Raw genomic sequence first — 17,839 nt, 5'->3', positions numbered from 1 at the left:
CTTCTGTGGCCTGGGGGAACCCGGAAGAGAGGAGAGGACAGGGGCGCTGGGGACAGTCGCCGCCCGGCGGCCGGCAGATAGGCGGGCGGGCATCGCTTCCCTGGGAAAGTGGGCTTCAGAGGGGGGCTCCGGAGTTCCAGAGCATGTATGTCTGTGTGGTGCTGGGGGTGGGGCGGGGGGATGTCTAGCCCCGACGTACGAGGAGGGTGGGGGAGAGGACCCTCCACGCCAGGTCCTAACCTCCACCCAGCGCCAACTTTTTGCTGCTCCCGTTAGATGGCGCTCAAGACTTTCTAACCACTTGTGAAAGTGAGCCTGGCCCGGAACAAAAAGCACCGCGGGGTGTGAGTGTGAGTGTGAGTGTGTGTGATTGGGAGGGCGCGCGCGAGGCCGGGCACAGGCGCGGGCGTCGCCCTGGCACCACGCGGGGCCCCGACGCGGGTCAGCTGGGCCTCGGGCGGGAGCGCTCTCCCAGGAGGGCCTCCGCACGGCCAGCCGAGAACTTTCGCCTTCTCCTCGCCCAAGTGGGAAAACACTTGGGTTCGCTGCTGGGGCCCTGGCTGCGCTCCCCGAGAGGAGGCGGGCGCCCGGCCGCTGCCTGGGGAAGCCGGCGCGGTGGGCCTGGGAACGCGGGTGCTGGGTGCGCGGGAGGAGAGGGCCGGGGTCGCGCGGCGGGACGAGCTGGGGCGCAGACACCAACCTCGGGACGCGCTCATCACCACCCCTTCCTCCGCCCGGACTTACGGCCCCAGCTCTCGTTTTAAAAAGAAGGGGGCAGGTGCGGGGTTTGTCGTCTTAACCGTTCAAAGGCAACCGTTTAGTGCAAGGTTTAATAAACTTAGTGCGTGCGTGCGTCACCAACAACCAAGGGCAAACTTTCTTGCTGGCCCCAATGCAGGTTGAGCCCTAGTGCTGCAGTCTAACAGCCTCCTTTTTTAAAAAGGCCCTGGGTACCCTAGGACGTAAGATGCGATCGCTGATTTTAAAATAACCGATTAGTGATCCAGGTGGGAGCTTTGTCTCCACCACCGAGTGCATCTCTCCTTCCACGCCCTCCAAGAAAAGTGACTCGACGAGAAGGCGCTCCCGTCCCCTGATCCTCTCCTTCAGGTCGGTCAGCGGGCCCTGGAGGCGGAGAGGGGATACGTCGCCCCAACCTCGAGAGCACACAGGAGCCGAGACCTTCCTTTGTGCCTCCCCTCGGCCGTGAACTTTGCCGCGCGGTCCGTTCTCCTTTAAGAAAGTAGCGATCTCTGAATATAACGCCAGCGGCGGCCGGCCAGGCGGAGGGGAGCCGGGGAACCCACCGGCCCGGGTCCCCGCGCGCGCCGCGACCCAGGCGCACGGCGAGCGCGTCCACACCCGCGGGCCGCGGCGAGAACCCGGTGCTGGCAGGCGGGGGCTAAAGGGAGCATAGGGCTGGGGAGCAAAGGGGCTAGGGCCGGGGAGATGGGCGCGGGGAGAGCGGGCCGTCGCGTTCATTTCCATAAGAAAGCTGAAATCGCGGTTGGAGGGAGGATTTCTCGCCCCTACCGCCCTCCCCCTAGACCCGGTTTTCTGCAAGAAGCGGGCTTGGGAGATCAGAGCCCTACGTGTGCGCGCTGGTCTTTGATGGTATTGATAAAATGTGGTTTCAAATGTTGCCCCGACTGAGGCCGGTTTCCTGTCGGTGTGCGGAGTGGAAGGACCGCGCCGGGTGAGTCCAAAGCGCGGGGGAGCGGGCAGGAGGAGCAGGGGAAGAGGAGAGGGAGAGCGGCCAGGAGGCGCAGAGCAAGTTCTCCAGTGGGGTTTTCAAAAGGAGAGCCAGGATGAACGAAGATCCGGAGGACAGAGGAGTGTGTGTGTGTTGGGGAGGGAGGGTGATCTGGGAAGAGGGGTTGCGAAGCCGCCAGCCCAGCCGCCTGGCTGGTGGGAAGGTCTGGCCCGCTCCAAAGACCGGGGGAAACTTTTCCTCGCCGCCGCAGACCCTCTTCCTGAGAAGGAATAAAGTGAACTTGCTCAAATACTCGATTCCACGGACGGTTCCGTTGTTCCTGCTTTCGCCTTGAGTCTCTTTTCGGCTTTCTGTGAACAACAGCCATGTGTCCTCAATTCTATAGTGTGTGTATATATATATATATATATATATATAATCTCCTAGGTACTTTATGATCCCATCTGGAGAAATTAAAACCCAGATCTGTAATGTTTATTCTTAGATAGTTTACAAAAGGCAGGGGAAAAAATGTGAGACGCATGTCTGCAAATATAACAAAAGTACTTTCCCTTCTGCTTGAAAAAGTTGCCTGCAAATGGCCTCCCTTTACTGGTTCTGGACCACCTGTACTTCCCTCAAGAAACTAAATGGGGTCAGGGAGAAAGCACCAATCAGATCAAGCAATTCAATACCAGTTATGTCTATTAGTGACTTTATTCCTCATGATGGGAGTGGAGGACTCCAAACCTGCTCAAGGTAATCAAACTGTTTCAAAAGTCTGCTACCTAAGGTTTTTTTTTTGTTTTTTGTTTTTTTTTTTTTACAGCACTGCACCCCAATAAAGGAGGTAAGATACAGGGAATATTTTCAAAAAGTTCTCCAGTAGGTATCCCATAGTCGATGCTGAATATATTTCTTTCAGTAAAGTTTATTGCTACTTCTGATAAATAATGGAGTCCACCTTTCTGGTGGGCATCTAGTTAGGCGATGTGTGATAGCTGATGGGGGTTGCAAGGTTTGGATGCAGAACTGGGGTGGGAAGGGTGTGTTCTCTCAACAGTTACTCTAGGACTGCTAAAAGCCCTAGAAGATTTTAAGGAGCAAGTGTTTTAAGCCTTCAGATGGGGTAATGGATATTGGGATGGCTGGGAGATGAAGAAGTGAGGGATGGTGAACTCAGGGAGCCAAGGAGAAATAAGGAACTTGGCCTAGGTTTTAAGTTTTTTTTTTTTGCTCATGGGTTGAAATGGTTTGGGCCTGTCGAAAGCTGAGCGAGTGTTTGAAAAGTAAAGGTTCGTGAGAAGAGTCTGTTGGTGTAAGGGCTGCTGAGGTTCGGTTTCTTTATTACTGGAGAAGGTGGTCAGGATTCCATAGCAAGAAGAAAGGAGGGGGCAGCTTGCAGGGGCTCTGGTCGCCACCATGAAGCAGGTGGGCAAAGCAGCCAGACCATTTTGGTGTGGGTCGCCTCCACTCATTGCCCTAGAATTCAGCCCCTCATATGGGCCTGTCAGGACGCTGGGTGAGTTGGGGCAATGAATTTCGGGTCTGTCTTGTTTGGGCCATCTCCCCAGCACCTTGGCTCGTGGGGGGAGGCCCACAGCAGCAGCATACATCTGGTTCTGATGTATTTACCAGACTGGTATGGAAATGCCCAGGCTGCGTGGCCGAAACCTGAGCTGCTTGCGACAAGCAAACTCCTCTGCAAAGCGGCGTAAAAGTTTGGATGGTTTCAGAGTGCTGGGTGGCCCCTTCTCTTGATGTGAAGCACATGATCACCCCCTCCCCGTTCTATTTTGTTAGAATTAATTGCCCAGCAGTTAGGGCATCTCACACCTCAGCCAAGGAATACAGCCGAGAAGGACTCCTCCACAGGTAACAGGAGAGCGTGGGATTGTCTAGGACACCTGAGAGGTCCAAAAACCTCACCCGAATGAAATGGGCCTGGGGTGGTCTCCTTCCACTGATGTGCATGCCTCTTCTGCCTGGACCCTGGCTGTGAGCAACCTACAGAAGACCCTGAGTCCTGAGAGTAAAACTACCCTGGCTTCCTTGAGTGGGCAGCGGACCCCAGAGGTAGATCTTCACAGGACAGCCTCATATGTCAACAACAAATTCCCTGCTGACCCCCAGAACATCATGAAAGAGAAGGCCAGGGCTGGCATGAAGCTCCCCTTACTCTCAGCCATTTGGGCCCTGCCTCCCACTGAGCCTGGCAAGGGGGAGAGGGGCAGGGCTTGGGGACAGGGCTAAGAAAACCCATTGTTCCCGGGCCTTGGGTCAGCTGCAGACAAGCCTGAGACAACAATTCCTGTGAGGAGGGGCAAGGGTGGAGGGTGGTGCTGGCCCTCTGGTCCTCTCTGGCTGTACTACCAGGAGTTTTAGGGCTCTGTGCTAGGAAAAAAAGAAAGAAAGAGAGAAAGAAAAAAAGGAAAAGACCAGAGCTCTCTCCCCAAGTGCCCATGTGAACCATAGGAGGTGGCCCGGGGCCGGATACCAGAGGCCCTTTGGAGCTCGGACCTGCCCTGCCTTCCTTCCCCTAACCCCGCAGGACGCTCACATCACTGAGGTCTGGTGGGACCCGCTTTCTCAGCAAACCTAGCTGGGGAGTCTGGTCAGATGTGGAGGCAGCTGTTCAAGATGTGAGGTAGGCTGGGGGAAGGAGTTTGATCTGTCTCCTGCACCCCACTAAATACAGAGAAATCTTGTTCCTTAAAAAGAAATGTTAGAGCTTTAAACTTTTCCCAGCCAGAAACCCACCTAGTTTCATCAAGGTCGCTTGTCAGCAACCATATCCCTTCCTGCCTCTTTTTTCTTTCTTTGTGGCCTAAGGTTGCATTTTAGGGGGCTTTATATAATGCTGCTCATGTCAGCAAGCTTCCCTGTCTCCAGCCTCACCCCATCTCCCTGCATGGAGTTGTAGTCGGAAACCACACGCACACACAAATTCTCGTTAAAATTTTCTGCTATTCTTCCTGACTGGAAGAGTTGACAAGACATAGACATTAAGTTGCATAAAATACAGTGGACTGATCAGCCAGAATGCATCTCATTTGCACTTGTACGGAGCCAGGGGTAGGAGCTGGTGTCACTCACTGTCTCCAGTCCTCTCCGCCATGCTGGGCTGCCTGGCTGGAATTTTCTAGCAGGCCCCACTGCGGAGGCCATTTGTGAGGTCTGAGCCTCCGTCCAGCCCAGGTCAGCCAAGGGGGTGGGGGGAGGGGGCAGGTTGGGGAGGCAGAAGCGTCTGGAAGCCTGGCCTGAGGGCTTGAGCCAGGTTGGGCAGATCTCCCTCTCTGGGCTGCTCAGGGGGCTGAGAGGCCCTGCTGGCTGGGCACAGGATGCCCCAGGTCTGCAGGGGCTCCCTCTGGGTTGAATGAAAGTAAGGGGACACCATGAAGGAGAGGGATGGTCACTGAGCACAGTTTCTACCCACTTCTACCCCTTTCCCCAAGCTTTGTTCTCATTTCCTCCTTTGTCCCCAGTGAAGGGGCGCCTGGGCCTGATAGGTTCCTTCACCTTCTCCTCCTCCTGGCCTCAGAGCCTGGGAGCTTCTCCCTTTTCTTTAGTCTCCCTGAGCTCCACTCCTGGGCCCCAGAGTTACCAGAAAAAAATGCCTCTCTCATCCGCTCCCAGGGGCATGTGGGAGCTGCATGGAGAACCTCAGGATCCCAGTGGGGGCACTAGGGTGAAGTTTGGGGTCTTTATGCTGTTTCCCCTCACCACTCACAACCACCCTCCTGCTTTGGTGTCAACTTTTCTGGCCCAAGATGCTGGGGCTTCAGTTCCTATCCACCAATTCCTACCCAGCGCTTGGGCGCTGGGTCACTGCCAGGGTTTGATGGCGGCAGGAGGCCTGGAGGTCATGGTGATAGAGGAGCCAGAAGAAATGGGGTCCTCTGGGAGCCTCAGTGGGGGTGGCGGGAGGCCCGGGAGTGTCCAAGCTTAGCCTCCGTGAGCACCCCTAAAAGCATGTCCTGCTTGCTTTCCTTGCAAAGGCCACGGTGACTCGGACATCCTCCAACCCCAGAAGCTCCCCTTTCCTCCCGTGCTCTTCTTGCCCAGCAGGGAGGCTTATGGACTGCTTCTGGGCCTCCACCGCCCCGCCCGACTGCAGCCGGTGACCTTCTCGGGGAAAACCAAGGGCGAAGGATGTTGCCCAACGAGACCACCGCCTCACCGGGCCACGGGAGGAACAGCCATCGACCAGGCCCTGCGGACCCAGGCGCAGCCACCCACCCATGCCCGCGGCTGCCTACAAGAGCGCAGGGGCCGAGGCTGTGGGGCTGGGCAGCCAGCCCCGCACCATTGACAGCCAAGGCATGTCTGTGGAGCCCGGGGGAACAATCAACGGACTCTAAGTCCCGGGAGCTGGGGACACGCCTGTAAGGTGTGTGATAATTTAAAGATCCTTGGTACTACTTTTGCACGAATCCTTTGTTACATCTTTGTCAGCTTGCGCGCCTTCAGCAGCTCCCCCTCTCGGGACCTCCCCCCATCCCCTCCTGCCCCCCCACCCCGCCCCCCTGCGGAGGGGACCTGGCACCAGGGATCTGCCCAGATCCACTGCCCAGCTCCACAGCCCCTCCTGCAAAATGCTTGTCCGTTGGTTGCGATCTCCCCTTCGCGCTTGGGGCAAGTGAACGCGGTTCCAACCGCCTTTGCCTTGGGAGGCTCTTCTGGAAGAACAGGCTTTCGGAAGGTGACCTCGGGCTGCTGCAGTGGTGGACTCCTGCTGCTGGCGAATGCGTGGCTCACCTGGCAGGGGCACCTGGGGACTTCCATGGGCACAGCAGGGGGCATGGGGGAAAGGGGGTGTGCTCTCCCAGAGTAAGTGCTGGAGGATTCCTTCAGAAAGAGCAAGGGTGAGGATAACACAGAGCTCGGAATTTACGGCTTCTCCTGGCTTAGGACCACCAGATCCCAGCATCCTTGGGTATGACTGCCCTCCCCTCCAAACCCCAAATTAGGCATGAGTCCTCTTTCGGCCAAAGCACAGCTCTAGGTAGGGTGTAGAGGAGGTGCAGATAAACTCACATGCTTCATCATATATGGCCACGCATTTTCCTATAGATTTCCTCTTTAATTTGTCTTCATTCCTCCTTCCTGGGCTGTTCTGCCTGCGCAGAGCCACTGGGAGAAAAATCAAGCATAAGCACCTCTCCCTGCAGAAGGTTCTGAATGTTATGTAACACTCACACGGGGTTCCTCAGGTTACCATTTTGCTGCAAATCAGCCGGCACATGGTTTTCTGGCCCTGAGGTGGGGGTGAGAGTGTCAGGGTGATGCTAATAGAGAGGTGCGGGGGGGGGGGGGGCTTCATTCCCTGGAGACTTGTATTCCCCTCCTTGAAGCCCAGTTCAAGGCCCAGGAACAAAGTGGGCAAGTAACTGATCTGTCTTTTGGTTTCTCCCCTCCCTTTTAACCCCTCACTTGCAGGTCCTCCTCTTTGATAAATAGAGGAAAGCCGGTGGGATCAGGTACATATGTAAATAGTGCTGACCTCCGTGGCCTCTCCTCCTCATTGAAAAGCAGAAAGCCCATTTCAGGTGCTGGCTGCTCAGTGGCACCACTGATACCCCCCCCCTCCCCCGGACTTCACTGGACCCAAGACTCCTTACTCTGCATCCTTCTCTTGTTGAAAACATCCAGGACAACTATTAAATAGTTCTCGGAAGAGTTAAAGACATTTCTCGGGGTCGAAACCTTTTTAAAGCCCTGGAAGAATCTTCAAGGAGTACAAAGTATAATCAGTAGGCCCACCTGAGCAAGTTTGAAAGACTCCCACCCTCCATCACATGTTAATGTTCATTAAAAATACTTTGTAGACGGCATTGTGTTCATTAATGGGTTTCTCCGCAATGTAACCTACAGATTCTCAAGAGCAAGCTAGGAAGACGTTTATTTTCATTTTGTTAGTTTCTGGGTGATACTACACTTTCTGATTAGACTTATTTAATTTTTTAAAAACTCTGCTGGGGAGTTTTCAACCTTGGAAGTGTAAGTGAAACATAGATGCTCTCCCTCCCAGATTCGTACAGGGGGTGGGGGAGTGGGACAAAACCGACTCACACCTCGGAAGTTGGCCTGTCTGAACCTGGGTAGAGCGAGGACAGCAGGTTTTGGCACCTTTTATTTCGGTGCTGGCACAAAGTGAGCTCTTTGAAATGAATATCTATTCTATTTCAGTGTGCAGTGTTCCAGCCGACTAAATGGGCTTGCCTTCTGCCGAGAGGCAGTCCTGGAGGACACAAGTAGTGTGCAATCTCCCAGGAAGCTCTTCATCAGAACATCCCTTGTCCTTTTGTTTTTGTTTTTGTATTAAAAAGATATTTTTGCTTTCCTCTCAGCGACCGTCCTGTTATTTTGTAGCGACAACAATGAAACACGAACAGTTTATCATCCTTTTTGTCCTTTGTAAACATGTCATGTATTGGGATGTCACAAAGCCCCAGACACACCTCAGCGTGTCCTGTGCTTTTGATGTTTATTTGCTACTCACTGGGTCACCCAGAGACCCACACATGATTCTGCCTTCCCCCCAGATGGTTCTCTCTCCCAAACAAGGCCCCTCTTCCCAACTTGCAGGGACAGGGGATTCACTTAAAGGTAGCTTCTCAAATTAGGAAGGACCAAAGTCAGGTTCTCCAGGGAAGTGGTACTGGTTTATACTGGTAACTGGGCAGCCCTGTGCTAGCATCTCCCCAGGATAACTCCTCTCAAGAAGGAGAGGGAATGGCAGGCGCGTTTCCACAGACATTTCTAAAACTATGGCAACTAAGTGAGTTTTACGGATAAAATTCTGATATATTCCCAGCCAGCTCAAGTCATTTAAATTTTAGTTTTGCTCACGTGTAGGCACGCACACGCCAACTAGGATTATGTTACCAGCGCATTTCCACTGGACAACTCTGGCGACAGCAACCACGGACCAACAAACTTATTTTCTGAAGAGTGAAGAAGAAAAAAAAAAGCACTCCATACCTTTTAAATGGTTATTTTATACCGTTTAACACCCCCACAAACAAGAATTGGCTAGACTTCCCTGCTGCTTTTTCTAGGAACAGGTAACTAACCATGCTCTTTCCCCTCCCCCAAGACCCAGCTATTTTTAAAAGCTAAAATTTCTCTTTTTCAAAGGGAGGAAAAGGAACGAATTCCATTAATGAATTACGTACATGGAATGTGGCTTGTCTGGGGCAATTGTATTTGTAAATAAATGGCTTCCTGTTTATTATGTACGTTTTACTGAAAAAACGAACTCTAATGCCTCTGAGCACTTAACACAGCAAATATTTCAACTTCTGGTTTGATTTCCACTTTTTTTTTTTCCTATTCACTAGAAAGAAATCGGGTAAAACTGAGTCAGTGGCGGAGGGGGAGTGGGGGGGGGTAGGGGGTATCTTTACACTGACCGGGGAACTTTACACCTCTGAAGTTCTCACGTTTGCCAAAGCGCAAGGGGGTTTGGCTCCCGGGGAATGTTACTGGAACCAATCTGGAGAGTTTCACTTTTGCCCCTGGATCTTTCTAAAGCGGACCACCGCCTCCTTTACCGCTTCAAAAGCAAAGCCGGCGCGCGCTCGTCCCTGCCGGCGGACTGGGCACCGACCTGCCGCCTGGCACCCCTGCCTTCCCCTGCGGCCCGCGCTCGCCCGCCGCCAGCTCGGTATCGCCGCGCAGGCCCGGGGCCCGCAGTCCCCGGCCGGAGCCGGGGCCGGGGCGCGGGAGGTGACCGGGCCGGGGCCGGGCACACGCAGCCTCCTCCAGCGTTCTCCCGGCGCTCGAGTTTCCCCACACGCGGGAAGCCGAGGCGCGGGCCAAGTGCCCAGGGTTCACCAAGCACTCCACTGCCGGGAGCGGCGTGCAGGGCCTGGAGGCCCGAAACTTCCACAAAGCCGCCAGCCTCCTCCTGCCCTGCCCCCGCTCCACAGCTCCGGCTTCCTAGATCTCGGCTCAGTCCCAAACAATGCGACCTACCCGCGCACCAGGCCAGTCCTCTCTGACCCCTATTCCCCCCCCCCCCCCCCCCCCCCACGTTCGGGCTGTATGTAGCAAAGGGTTAGAACCTCATTCTGAGCCAGCGCGTCCCCCTCCAGGCACGGCACCCTTCGGGAAGAGACACAAAGTGCCCCCCCTTCTGTAAATCCCAGGCTCTGGGCTGGGCCAGAGTCTTTGAAGACCCAGGGGGTCCAGCTCCGTCTGTACTTTTCTTCCAGGGTTCCGGGGCTTGGGGCAGCAGGGAGGTGGATCTCCGGGAGAGCCGGGGTCAGCAGGCCCTGAACTCAGCCCCTCTGAACTCTGCGGTCCGCTGAGGGGGAGGCGGTAACCGAATTCCGAGGAGAGGAGGCTGGACCCCAGCACGGAAAATCCGCAAATGTGGAACAGAGGTCGACGGGCATTTCTACCTTGAATTCCCCTATGCGTTTCAAAAAGTGTTCGCCAGGACCTCTGGAACCTGAGCCGACCGACCATCCAAGGAAACTTTCGCAAGTTTTCATTTCTCTCTCTCCTCAGTTTCTTAGGTTTTCTCCAGCCACCGGCCTTGTCGATTGCTCCACCAAGTGCCCTTTAGTCTCTAGGGCTCCCAAGGCCTGAGTATTTCCAGAATTATGACAATAATTGTTATTATCAGGCTGGGGAACGAGCGCAGGATCAGAGGACAGGGGACTGAGGGAGAGAGTAGAGATGTTGATGAAAAGAGATATTTCAACCTGTGTTTCAAAAAAGTTTCAGTTGACAATTTTCAGTAACCCCGATAGACAGCTCCATTAAAGAAAAAAATTTACTACTGCTCTTGAAAAGCCGTTATTTTTTACATCGCTTTTAGGAAGATAGATGAACAAAACATCGCGTTTCAAGCCATTTTGATCTGTAATTAAATGGCAGGATCGGTTTGTATTCTCCTACGGCTTTTACAGAAGTTGCAGTGATCCAAAGTCGGGTTGCTGTGTCAGAGTGGCATTTTATTAATGAGAATACAAAAAGCTTGCATATTCTTAGCCCTGCTTGAATTTAGTTGCTAAGCAACCGGTGTATGGTAATTCATCCGCGAAATTTAAATCTTTGAGAAAGGATCGTGCGTTTTGCTGAATGGTCGCCACGAGGAAAACAACTTGTGGGACTGGCAGCAGCTGTTACGGCCGGACCGCCGGCCGGGCCGGGCCGAGCGGGGATCGGGCCACCCCACCGTGACCGCCACCGCCCCACCTCGGCGCCCGGCCGGCCCTGCGTCCCAGAGAGAAGCTGGGCTTCTGCCGCCCGCTGCCCCGGCGCTGCCCTCCTCCGCTCCTCGGGTCCCCATTTCCACTTGAGGCAGGCCCTGCACCTGAGCAAGCCATCTGCATCCCTAGGGCTTGAGAGTCCAGGACGCGGATTTCCGCAGCCCCCCTCCCCTCCCCAGCACCCACAAGCACGCGGCGCGAGGGCGCGCGCGCGCGCACACACACACACACACACACACACACTAGTGCGCACACACCGTGCGGCCGCGAGAATGCCAGTTGCCCTCTTCCCAGACCCCTCTGAGGTCACTTCCAGAGCCAACTCTTCCTTGAGGAAGATCCGACACATAAGACTCATAAAGAACGCAGCCCACAGCCCTCCAGAAGGCCAGGCGGCCGCCGCTGGCCGGCAGTGACATCATAGGCTCCTGCTCGCCACGCTCGCGCCCACATTTTAGGATACAGGAACAAACACGGATGTGAAATCAAGAATGAAAGAGAGTGTAATCTAATTAATAGGCCATGAGCCAGGCTAACAAAATCAAAGAATCTGATTACACAAGTACCCCTCTTGCTATCTCCGCTCCCCCACCCCCACCCAGGTCTTCCAGCCTCCGCACTATTTCCTTTCCTGGACTGGAAAGTTCAGGCAAACCCAGAGCCCTCTGATTTCCTTATTGAAATCAAGATCAAGCCCACGGTGGGGCTCCAGCAGTCAGGAGGTCACGTGGGTGACCTTCAGGCCCTCGGAACAGCCGCCCTGAGGAACTGAGATGACCAAGTGAACTACAGAACCCGGAGAGCAGGAGAGGGGGTCCCCCCACTTCTGACGCGCCTCACTCTCACCAACATCAGCAACAGCAACCTGTACTGATTGCTCATGCTGTCAGTAACGGGACTAGCAGAGAGAGGTTCTTCACTCACAGCCATTTCAAGAACTGCTTTTGAAAAACAAACACAGTACAACTCTTTTTTTCTAATCACCTTGCTTCCGAGTGACTGATAGCCTCAAAGTCTTAACTCTCAACACCTTTCCCCCAGCATAGATGTCTGAGCACAGCCAGGTATTAGGTTTTATCACTGATACACAGCATCTGTCCTAAGCAGTCCAGTCAGTCACGTGCAATTCATGAAAGAAGAGAATTCTTTCATTTCTATCCTTCTGCCTTGAAAAAAACCAGGTCCACCTCCTAAATAATTAATTTCAAGTCTGCATCCAGTGCCAATACTTGTTGCATCCATTTTAGAGTTTGATTAATTACCCTGGAACTTGGGCAAACTAAACTCCATGTGGAGAGAATGTTTCTTCCTTCAATTTAGTTCTGAAAGCTACAAGTTATTGATGGCTCTTACTCTATTTACATACAAATTGGTGCAAATATGCCCATATCTTAAAATGCATTTTGTATAAATATATAAAAGTGTCATTTTTGATTTAGCTTGAAGAGGTTGATCATTTATTACAAAAATAAACGAATAAATACAACAATATATTGTTGCTTCCAACAGGATAAATACTTTACAAATATATAATTTAAAAAACAAATTTAATTGTTAAAATTATTTAAAATATTACACTTATCGATAAAACTATCAATTGTATATACTGCATTTAATATTAGAACCAATTATTCTCTGAATGTTGAAAACCATTCATACAAAACAGATTATGAGCATGGTAATAAGCAAACACTGGAGGCTACAGGGAAGCAGAGGGAATCTCTAAGATCAATAATGAACAGTTCTATTTTGGAACAAAGAAGTAGTCCTTGGCTAAGTACTTAAAAAAAAAAAAAGGCAGAGCAACAACAGTAAAGTGACTATTTTTAAATACACCTTGAATGATTTATCGCCCAGACTTGCAGGGGAAGATGGTTGGGTGAATGAGGTGACAGGGGCTTGGACAACTGATCAGGAGCCACAGGACACTGCAAACTATAAATGGGCCTAGCTCCGGATTAGCCAGATTGATGGAACAGAACTTTGTCACTTTCCTTTGGGTTGGAAGGGGAGGAGGGGGTGGATTGAAATGGAGGAAACAAATGGGCACTTTACGAAGCACAAGACACTTGCGCTGCAAAGGAACACAATGACCAAATTCATTAAAAAGATCTGGTGATATATAACAATATTTTCATTATTTACATGTGTAACAATATAAGCCTTAGCACAAAACCTCTCAGTTATAGCTGCCCTCTTTTGTTTTTCAACCATGAATTTCATTTTGTAAATACATTCAAAGGGTTGATTTAAAAAAAAAATATGGAGTGCAAGCATGAGCTCACTTTTAAAAACGCAAAATGATGAAATAAAATGGGCTTTCTTTCTCATCTTCTCCGGTGAAAAGTTACTCTGCTACTCTTAAATCTGGGCTCCTTCCAAAGTAATCAGCAAAGGTTGCTTTTTAATAGAAAACAGTGTGAAATCTAATGTTAGTTCTTTTGTTGTCAGCCAAATCAAGTAAGCAAATACCTCCTAAAATTTTAAATAGACCCATTCTCTCTCTAATCAACCACTACCATTCCTGTAGGGAAAATAGGATTTCATCTCACATGCCAGCAGTATCCACCATATAAAAACCACCACACCCAATCCTCAGCTTTCTCATAAGGCCTTCTTTGCTTGCCCCCATAGCCCCTCAAAAAAATGATGAAGTTTGTCCCCACTCCCGACCCCCACTCCAGGTTGTAAATTTGCTGGGCAGAGAGATTATAATAGCAAGAGAAAAAGGAAACAAGAACGCAAAGAAAAGTAAATTGTGGTTTCTTGTTTTCATTTTTTTCCTTCTGTTTAATAAATATGGCCTTTTTCAGATTTCACAAATCAAAATGATTGTGATTTTTAGTACGATTTGGTGTTTAAAATAATGCAACCCAATACATGGCCATCTGGCTGGGCTTGATTTATGAAAGTGACACAGGGTCTGTCTGGAAGAAATGACTGTTTCTTGTTGCTCTCACAGTTTTCCGGGCTTTTTAACCCCTGCATCGATATCAGAGGAAGAGAGAGGAAGATGAGAGAAGGCAGAAAGTGAGTGACAGCCAAATGAGATTAAGAGGAAATTAATCCATAAAATCATTGCTTTATCACTCCCAAATACTTTTTTTAAGAACAATACGAAGGGACTCAACTGAGCAGAGCCTTTTGAGTCTGTCTATAGTACTCACAACCTGAGGCATTATACTTTCATTTTCCCACATTGTAAATATTGATACATTAACTTGATAAATGTGACCGCTCTGCAGGGTGTAGCTAAAGAGTGATCAAAAAAAGCTCAAAGCCCCAGCACCAGTAAAGAAGATACAGAATCATACTGGGGAAAGACCGGAACATAGAAATGTGGAGTCTTAAGTCTGAGCTGGTAATCACACTGAGGGTAATGCAGTGTGGCCCATAGTCAGGATTTTAGAACTACATTCTTCCAGTACAAGAAAAACAAACAAAATAAAACAAAAAACCAAAACAGCTTAATAATTTAAACTGAATTGCATATAGTTATTAATGGGAAGTAATTAATATAAAAATATTTTATAGACTTGTAAGCTTTTCTTTACAACTATTAGTCTTCAGAAAAAGAGGAAAGAAACTTAGCAGTATGGTTGGGGGGACGGGAAGGAAAAGAGAGGCTAAACTTGGGTGGGGGGAGAGCTCTGTATTAACCATTAATAACCAGTTGGCACATTTTTACTGGTGCTGTAGTCCAATCTTCTGGGAAAGATGATAAAGGACATCTCCAAGAAAAGGACTAGTCTTTAGACAATCTCACCTAAAAACACCCACTGAAACCAAGGGAGAGAAAAATGTTGTGAGATTTATGGATTAACAAGGAGTGACAACTATGTTAAAGTACTAGCGGTTTCTGTCATGTCTGTCCTTTACTCTCTATTTCCAAATATACCTTAGGTGGTGCTAAGTGCTATCACTTAAGGATTTGCATTAGTAAAAAAATATTTTCTAAAGAAATCTTTTCTTCCCACATAGCGTTTATGCATCAGACACAGACTATTTCATTCTAACAAATTTATTTTCTCGATCAGCTCTTACGGAATCACTACTCAAATTAAATTACAATCAAATGATCACATCAAAAGATACCCTTACTACCTAGCAACTGTCCATATTTTCATTTCATTTTGATTTGTGCTCGTCTGAAAAAAACACGTAATACAAGATCTGGGGAAAAATAAATTACCGTTTTGCAGCAGTTCATAAGTATTCTGAATAAAATATTAAAAGAAGTCATTTAATGAAAATATAAAGCAAATATTTTTAGATCAACAACGGATCTAACAATTCTATATTGCCGTCTTTTGAAAAGTCTGTTTATTAAAACCTACCAAAAACACTGCTTGGAAATGGCAGTATTATATAATCACATCCACAGCACCCATTCAATCAAAGTTGGCAACGGATTGAGGAGAGAAGTCCAGAGAAGTGCATCAGCTGGTGCTCAGTCCTTCTAAATCTCTTTATCTGAGTCAGTCCAGAAATAAAAAATAAAAAATATTAATAAAAAAAATATTAGCGGTGGAATCTTTAGGCCTCATCCACCCAAGTGACCGCCATTAAAGCCGGGGTTGGTGGCGGGGCCTCGCTCCGCGCCCAGTCCGCCCGCCCTGCCCAGGACTCGGCCGGGCCTCTCCCACTCCTCGGAGGACATCCCCTTCTCCCTTGCCCATCCCTCTGCTCTTTCGTGATGCTTTATTTCCAAGGTTACTTTGAGGATACTTTTTCTTTTGGCTTTGCTATTCAGTCTGTTAATTTCAGAAGCTGTGAATATTTCCTTTTTTTTTTCTTCCTGAAGACTGTTCTTTGTTTTCTCCTTCCCATTTCATAGTCAATTTGTCCCCAAATGACTTTAACATGGCCAAGAAAAACAGGGCCCCGAGCACAGAGTCAACCCCTGATTAAACCCGGTGCCTCTGCTTTCTTTCAGGTCGCTCCCAGGAAAGAAAGTTTCGGTAGATCACTTTAGGCAGCCCTTTGGAGGGGGGAGTGAGTGAAAAGGAGAGAGGGGTGCTTTTTTTTTTTTTTTTTTTTTTTTTTTAAAGAGGCGAGGACGAGGCAGGTGCTAGGTGCTGTCCACCGTTGCCGTGTAGGACTTCCTAGGGTGGGAAAAAACCTCACGAGTGCAGTTTTGGTGCGCTAGGCATCTTCACCCTTCTTTAAAAAGAAAAACAAAAACAAAAAGGAAACACCACCACAGTATAAACGAGATCTCATGATCGCCTCCTTTTTCTCTTCCGGTTTTGTTTGTTATATATATGTATATAAAACAGTCTGGGTATTTATTACGCTTTTGTTTTGTTTTGCCCCTCCTTCCTTGGACTTGAGAAATGTCTCCTTGGTTCGTCTCTTTCTCTCTCTTTTTCCTCCAAGGCCGGGCATGTTTGTCTTTGGGCGGAGGGGAGGGCGGCGGACCGGCCCGGGCCCGGCGCGGCCCCAGTGCGGGGTTGGCGCTGCGGCGGCGGCGGCGGCGGCGGCGGCGGCGGCGGGGGTTGGTGGCGGTGCTGACAGCGGCTGCGGAGGCGGCGGCGGCGGCCCTCTTTGCGCTGCGCCCCTTGCCTTCACTGCACGCTCGTCTGCAGTCCGTGGTGCGGCGGCGGCGTGTCGGCGCTCACTGTGCCCACCTGCGAGTAGACGTCGTCGGGCGTCTGCTGTTGGATCCCGGGCGGCGTCATGCGCTTCTCCTTTTGGCGCCGGTTGCAGAACCAGACCCGCACAACCTCCTTCTCGAGCTGCAGGCTGTCGGCCAGGTTGGTGATCTCCTGCGCGGAGGGCTTGGGGCACTTGAGGAAGTGGCTCTCGAGCGCGCCCTTGACGCTGACCTCGATGGAGGTCCGCTTCTTGCGCTTGCGGCCCTGCGCCGCGATCTTGTCGATGCTCGTGGGGCTGCCGGTGCTCGAGTCCGCCTCCTCCAGCCACTTGTTCAGCAGCGGCTTGAGCTTGCACATGTTCTTGAAGCTCAGCTGCAGGGCCTCGAAGCGGCAGATGGTGGTCTGCGAGAACACGTTGCCATACAGCGTGCCCAGCGCCAGCCCCACGTCGGCCTGCGTGAAGCCGAGTTTGATGCGCCTCTGCTTGAACTGCTTGGCGAACTGCTCCAGGTCGTCCGACGTCGGCGTGTCCTCGTCCGAGTGCGGGTCGTGGCTGTTGAGTCCGGGCCCCGCGCCGCCGCCGCCGTGGTGCGGAGGCCCCTGCGCGTGGTGCGGGTGAGGCGGGTGCGGGTGCGCGTGGTGGTGGTGGTGGTGGTGGTGCTCGGCCAGCTCGGGCGTGTCCCCGCGCACCAGCCCCGGGTGCACCAGGCTCTGGGCGCCGCCGCCCGCGCCGCCGCCGCCGCCGCCCGGGCCCGGGGGCGCGCTCAGCATGCCGTTCACCGTGAAGCCCCCGGGCTGCGAGTAGAGCAGACTCTGAGGCGGCGGCTGCTGGCCTCCGGCCATGGACGGGAGGTGTGCGGCAGCGGCGGCGGCGGCGGCGGCTGCGGCTGCGGCTGCGGCGGCCCCCCAGCCCCCCGGGTGGCCCTGGTGCGGGGGCGGCGGCGGGGGCCCGAGGTGTGGCGGCCCGCGGTGGTGCAGCGCGGTGCCCGCGTGCAGGTCGTCGCGTCCGGAGCCGCCCTTCACGTCGGGTCCCTGCGGCGGCGGCGGCGGCGGCGGCTGCGGCGGCTGCTGGGGGCTGCCGGCCATGCCCACGGCGCTGCCAGACCACGGCGAGCTCGCCTCCACGGCGGCGGCGGCAGCGGCGGCGGCGGCGGCGGCGGCGTGGGGCAGGGCTGTGACCCACTGGTGCGCGTGGCTTAGCATATGGCCGCCGTTGCTGGCGGCCATGGCCCCCTGCATGAAGTCGCTCTGGACCATCTTGACGGAGGACGGGTCCCCTCGGTAGGCGCCCGAGGTCACGGCGGCGCTGCCGGGCTGCATGCCGC

General features: G+C 52.1%; 1 protein-coding gene across 1 annotated transcript in view; it reads right to left on the bottom strand.

Moving 5' to 3' along the window:
* Positions 1 to 16,484: 16,484 nt before the first annotated feature.
* The window catches only part of POU3F3 (POU class 3 homeobox 3), a 5,055-nt gene continuing 3,700 nt past the window's right edge, over positions 16,485 to 17,839 (bottom strand). Inside the window, exon 3 of the mRNA XM_044919022.1 lies at positions 16,485 to 17,839. Within this exon, the coding sequence (XP_044774957.1) occupies positions 16,485 to 17,839 (1,355 nt within the window).

The sequence above is a fragment of the Neomonachus schauinslandi genome, chromosome 10, assembly GCF_002201575.2.
Source record: "Neomonachus schauinslandi chromosome 10, ASM220157v2, whole genome shotgun sequence".
NCBI classification, from domain to species: domain Eukaryota; kingdom Metazoa; phylum Chordata; class Mammalia; order Carnivora; family Phocidae; genus Neomonachus; species Neomonachus schauinslandi.
Note: the sequence above shows the minus strand (reverse complement) of the source record. Positions and strands in the feature narration are given on the sequence as shown.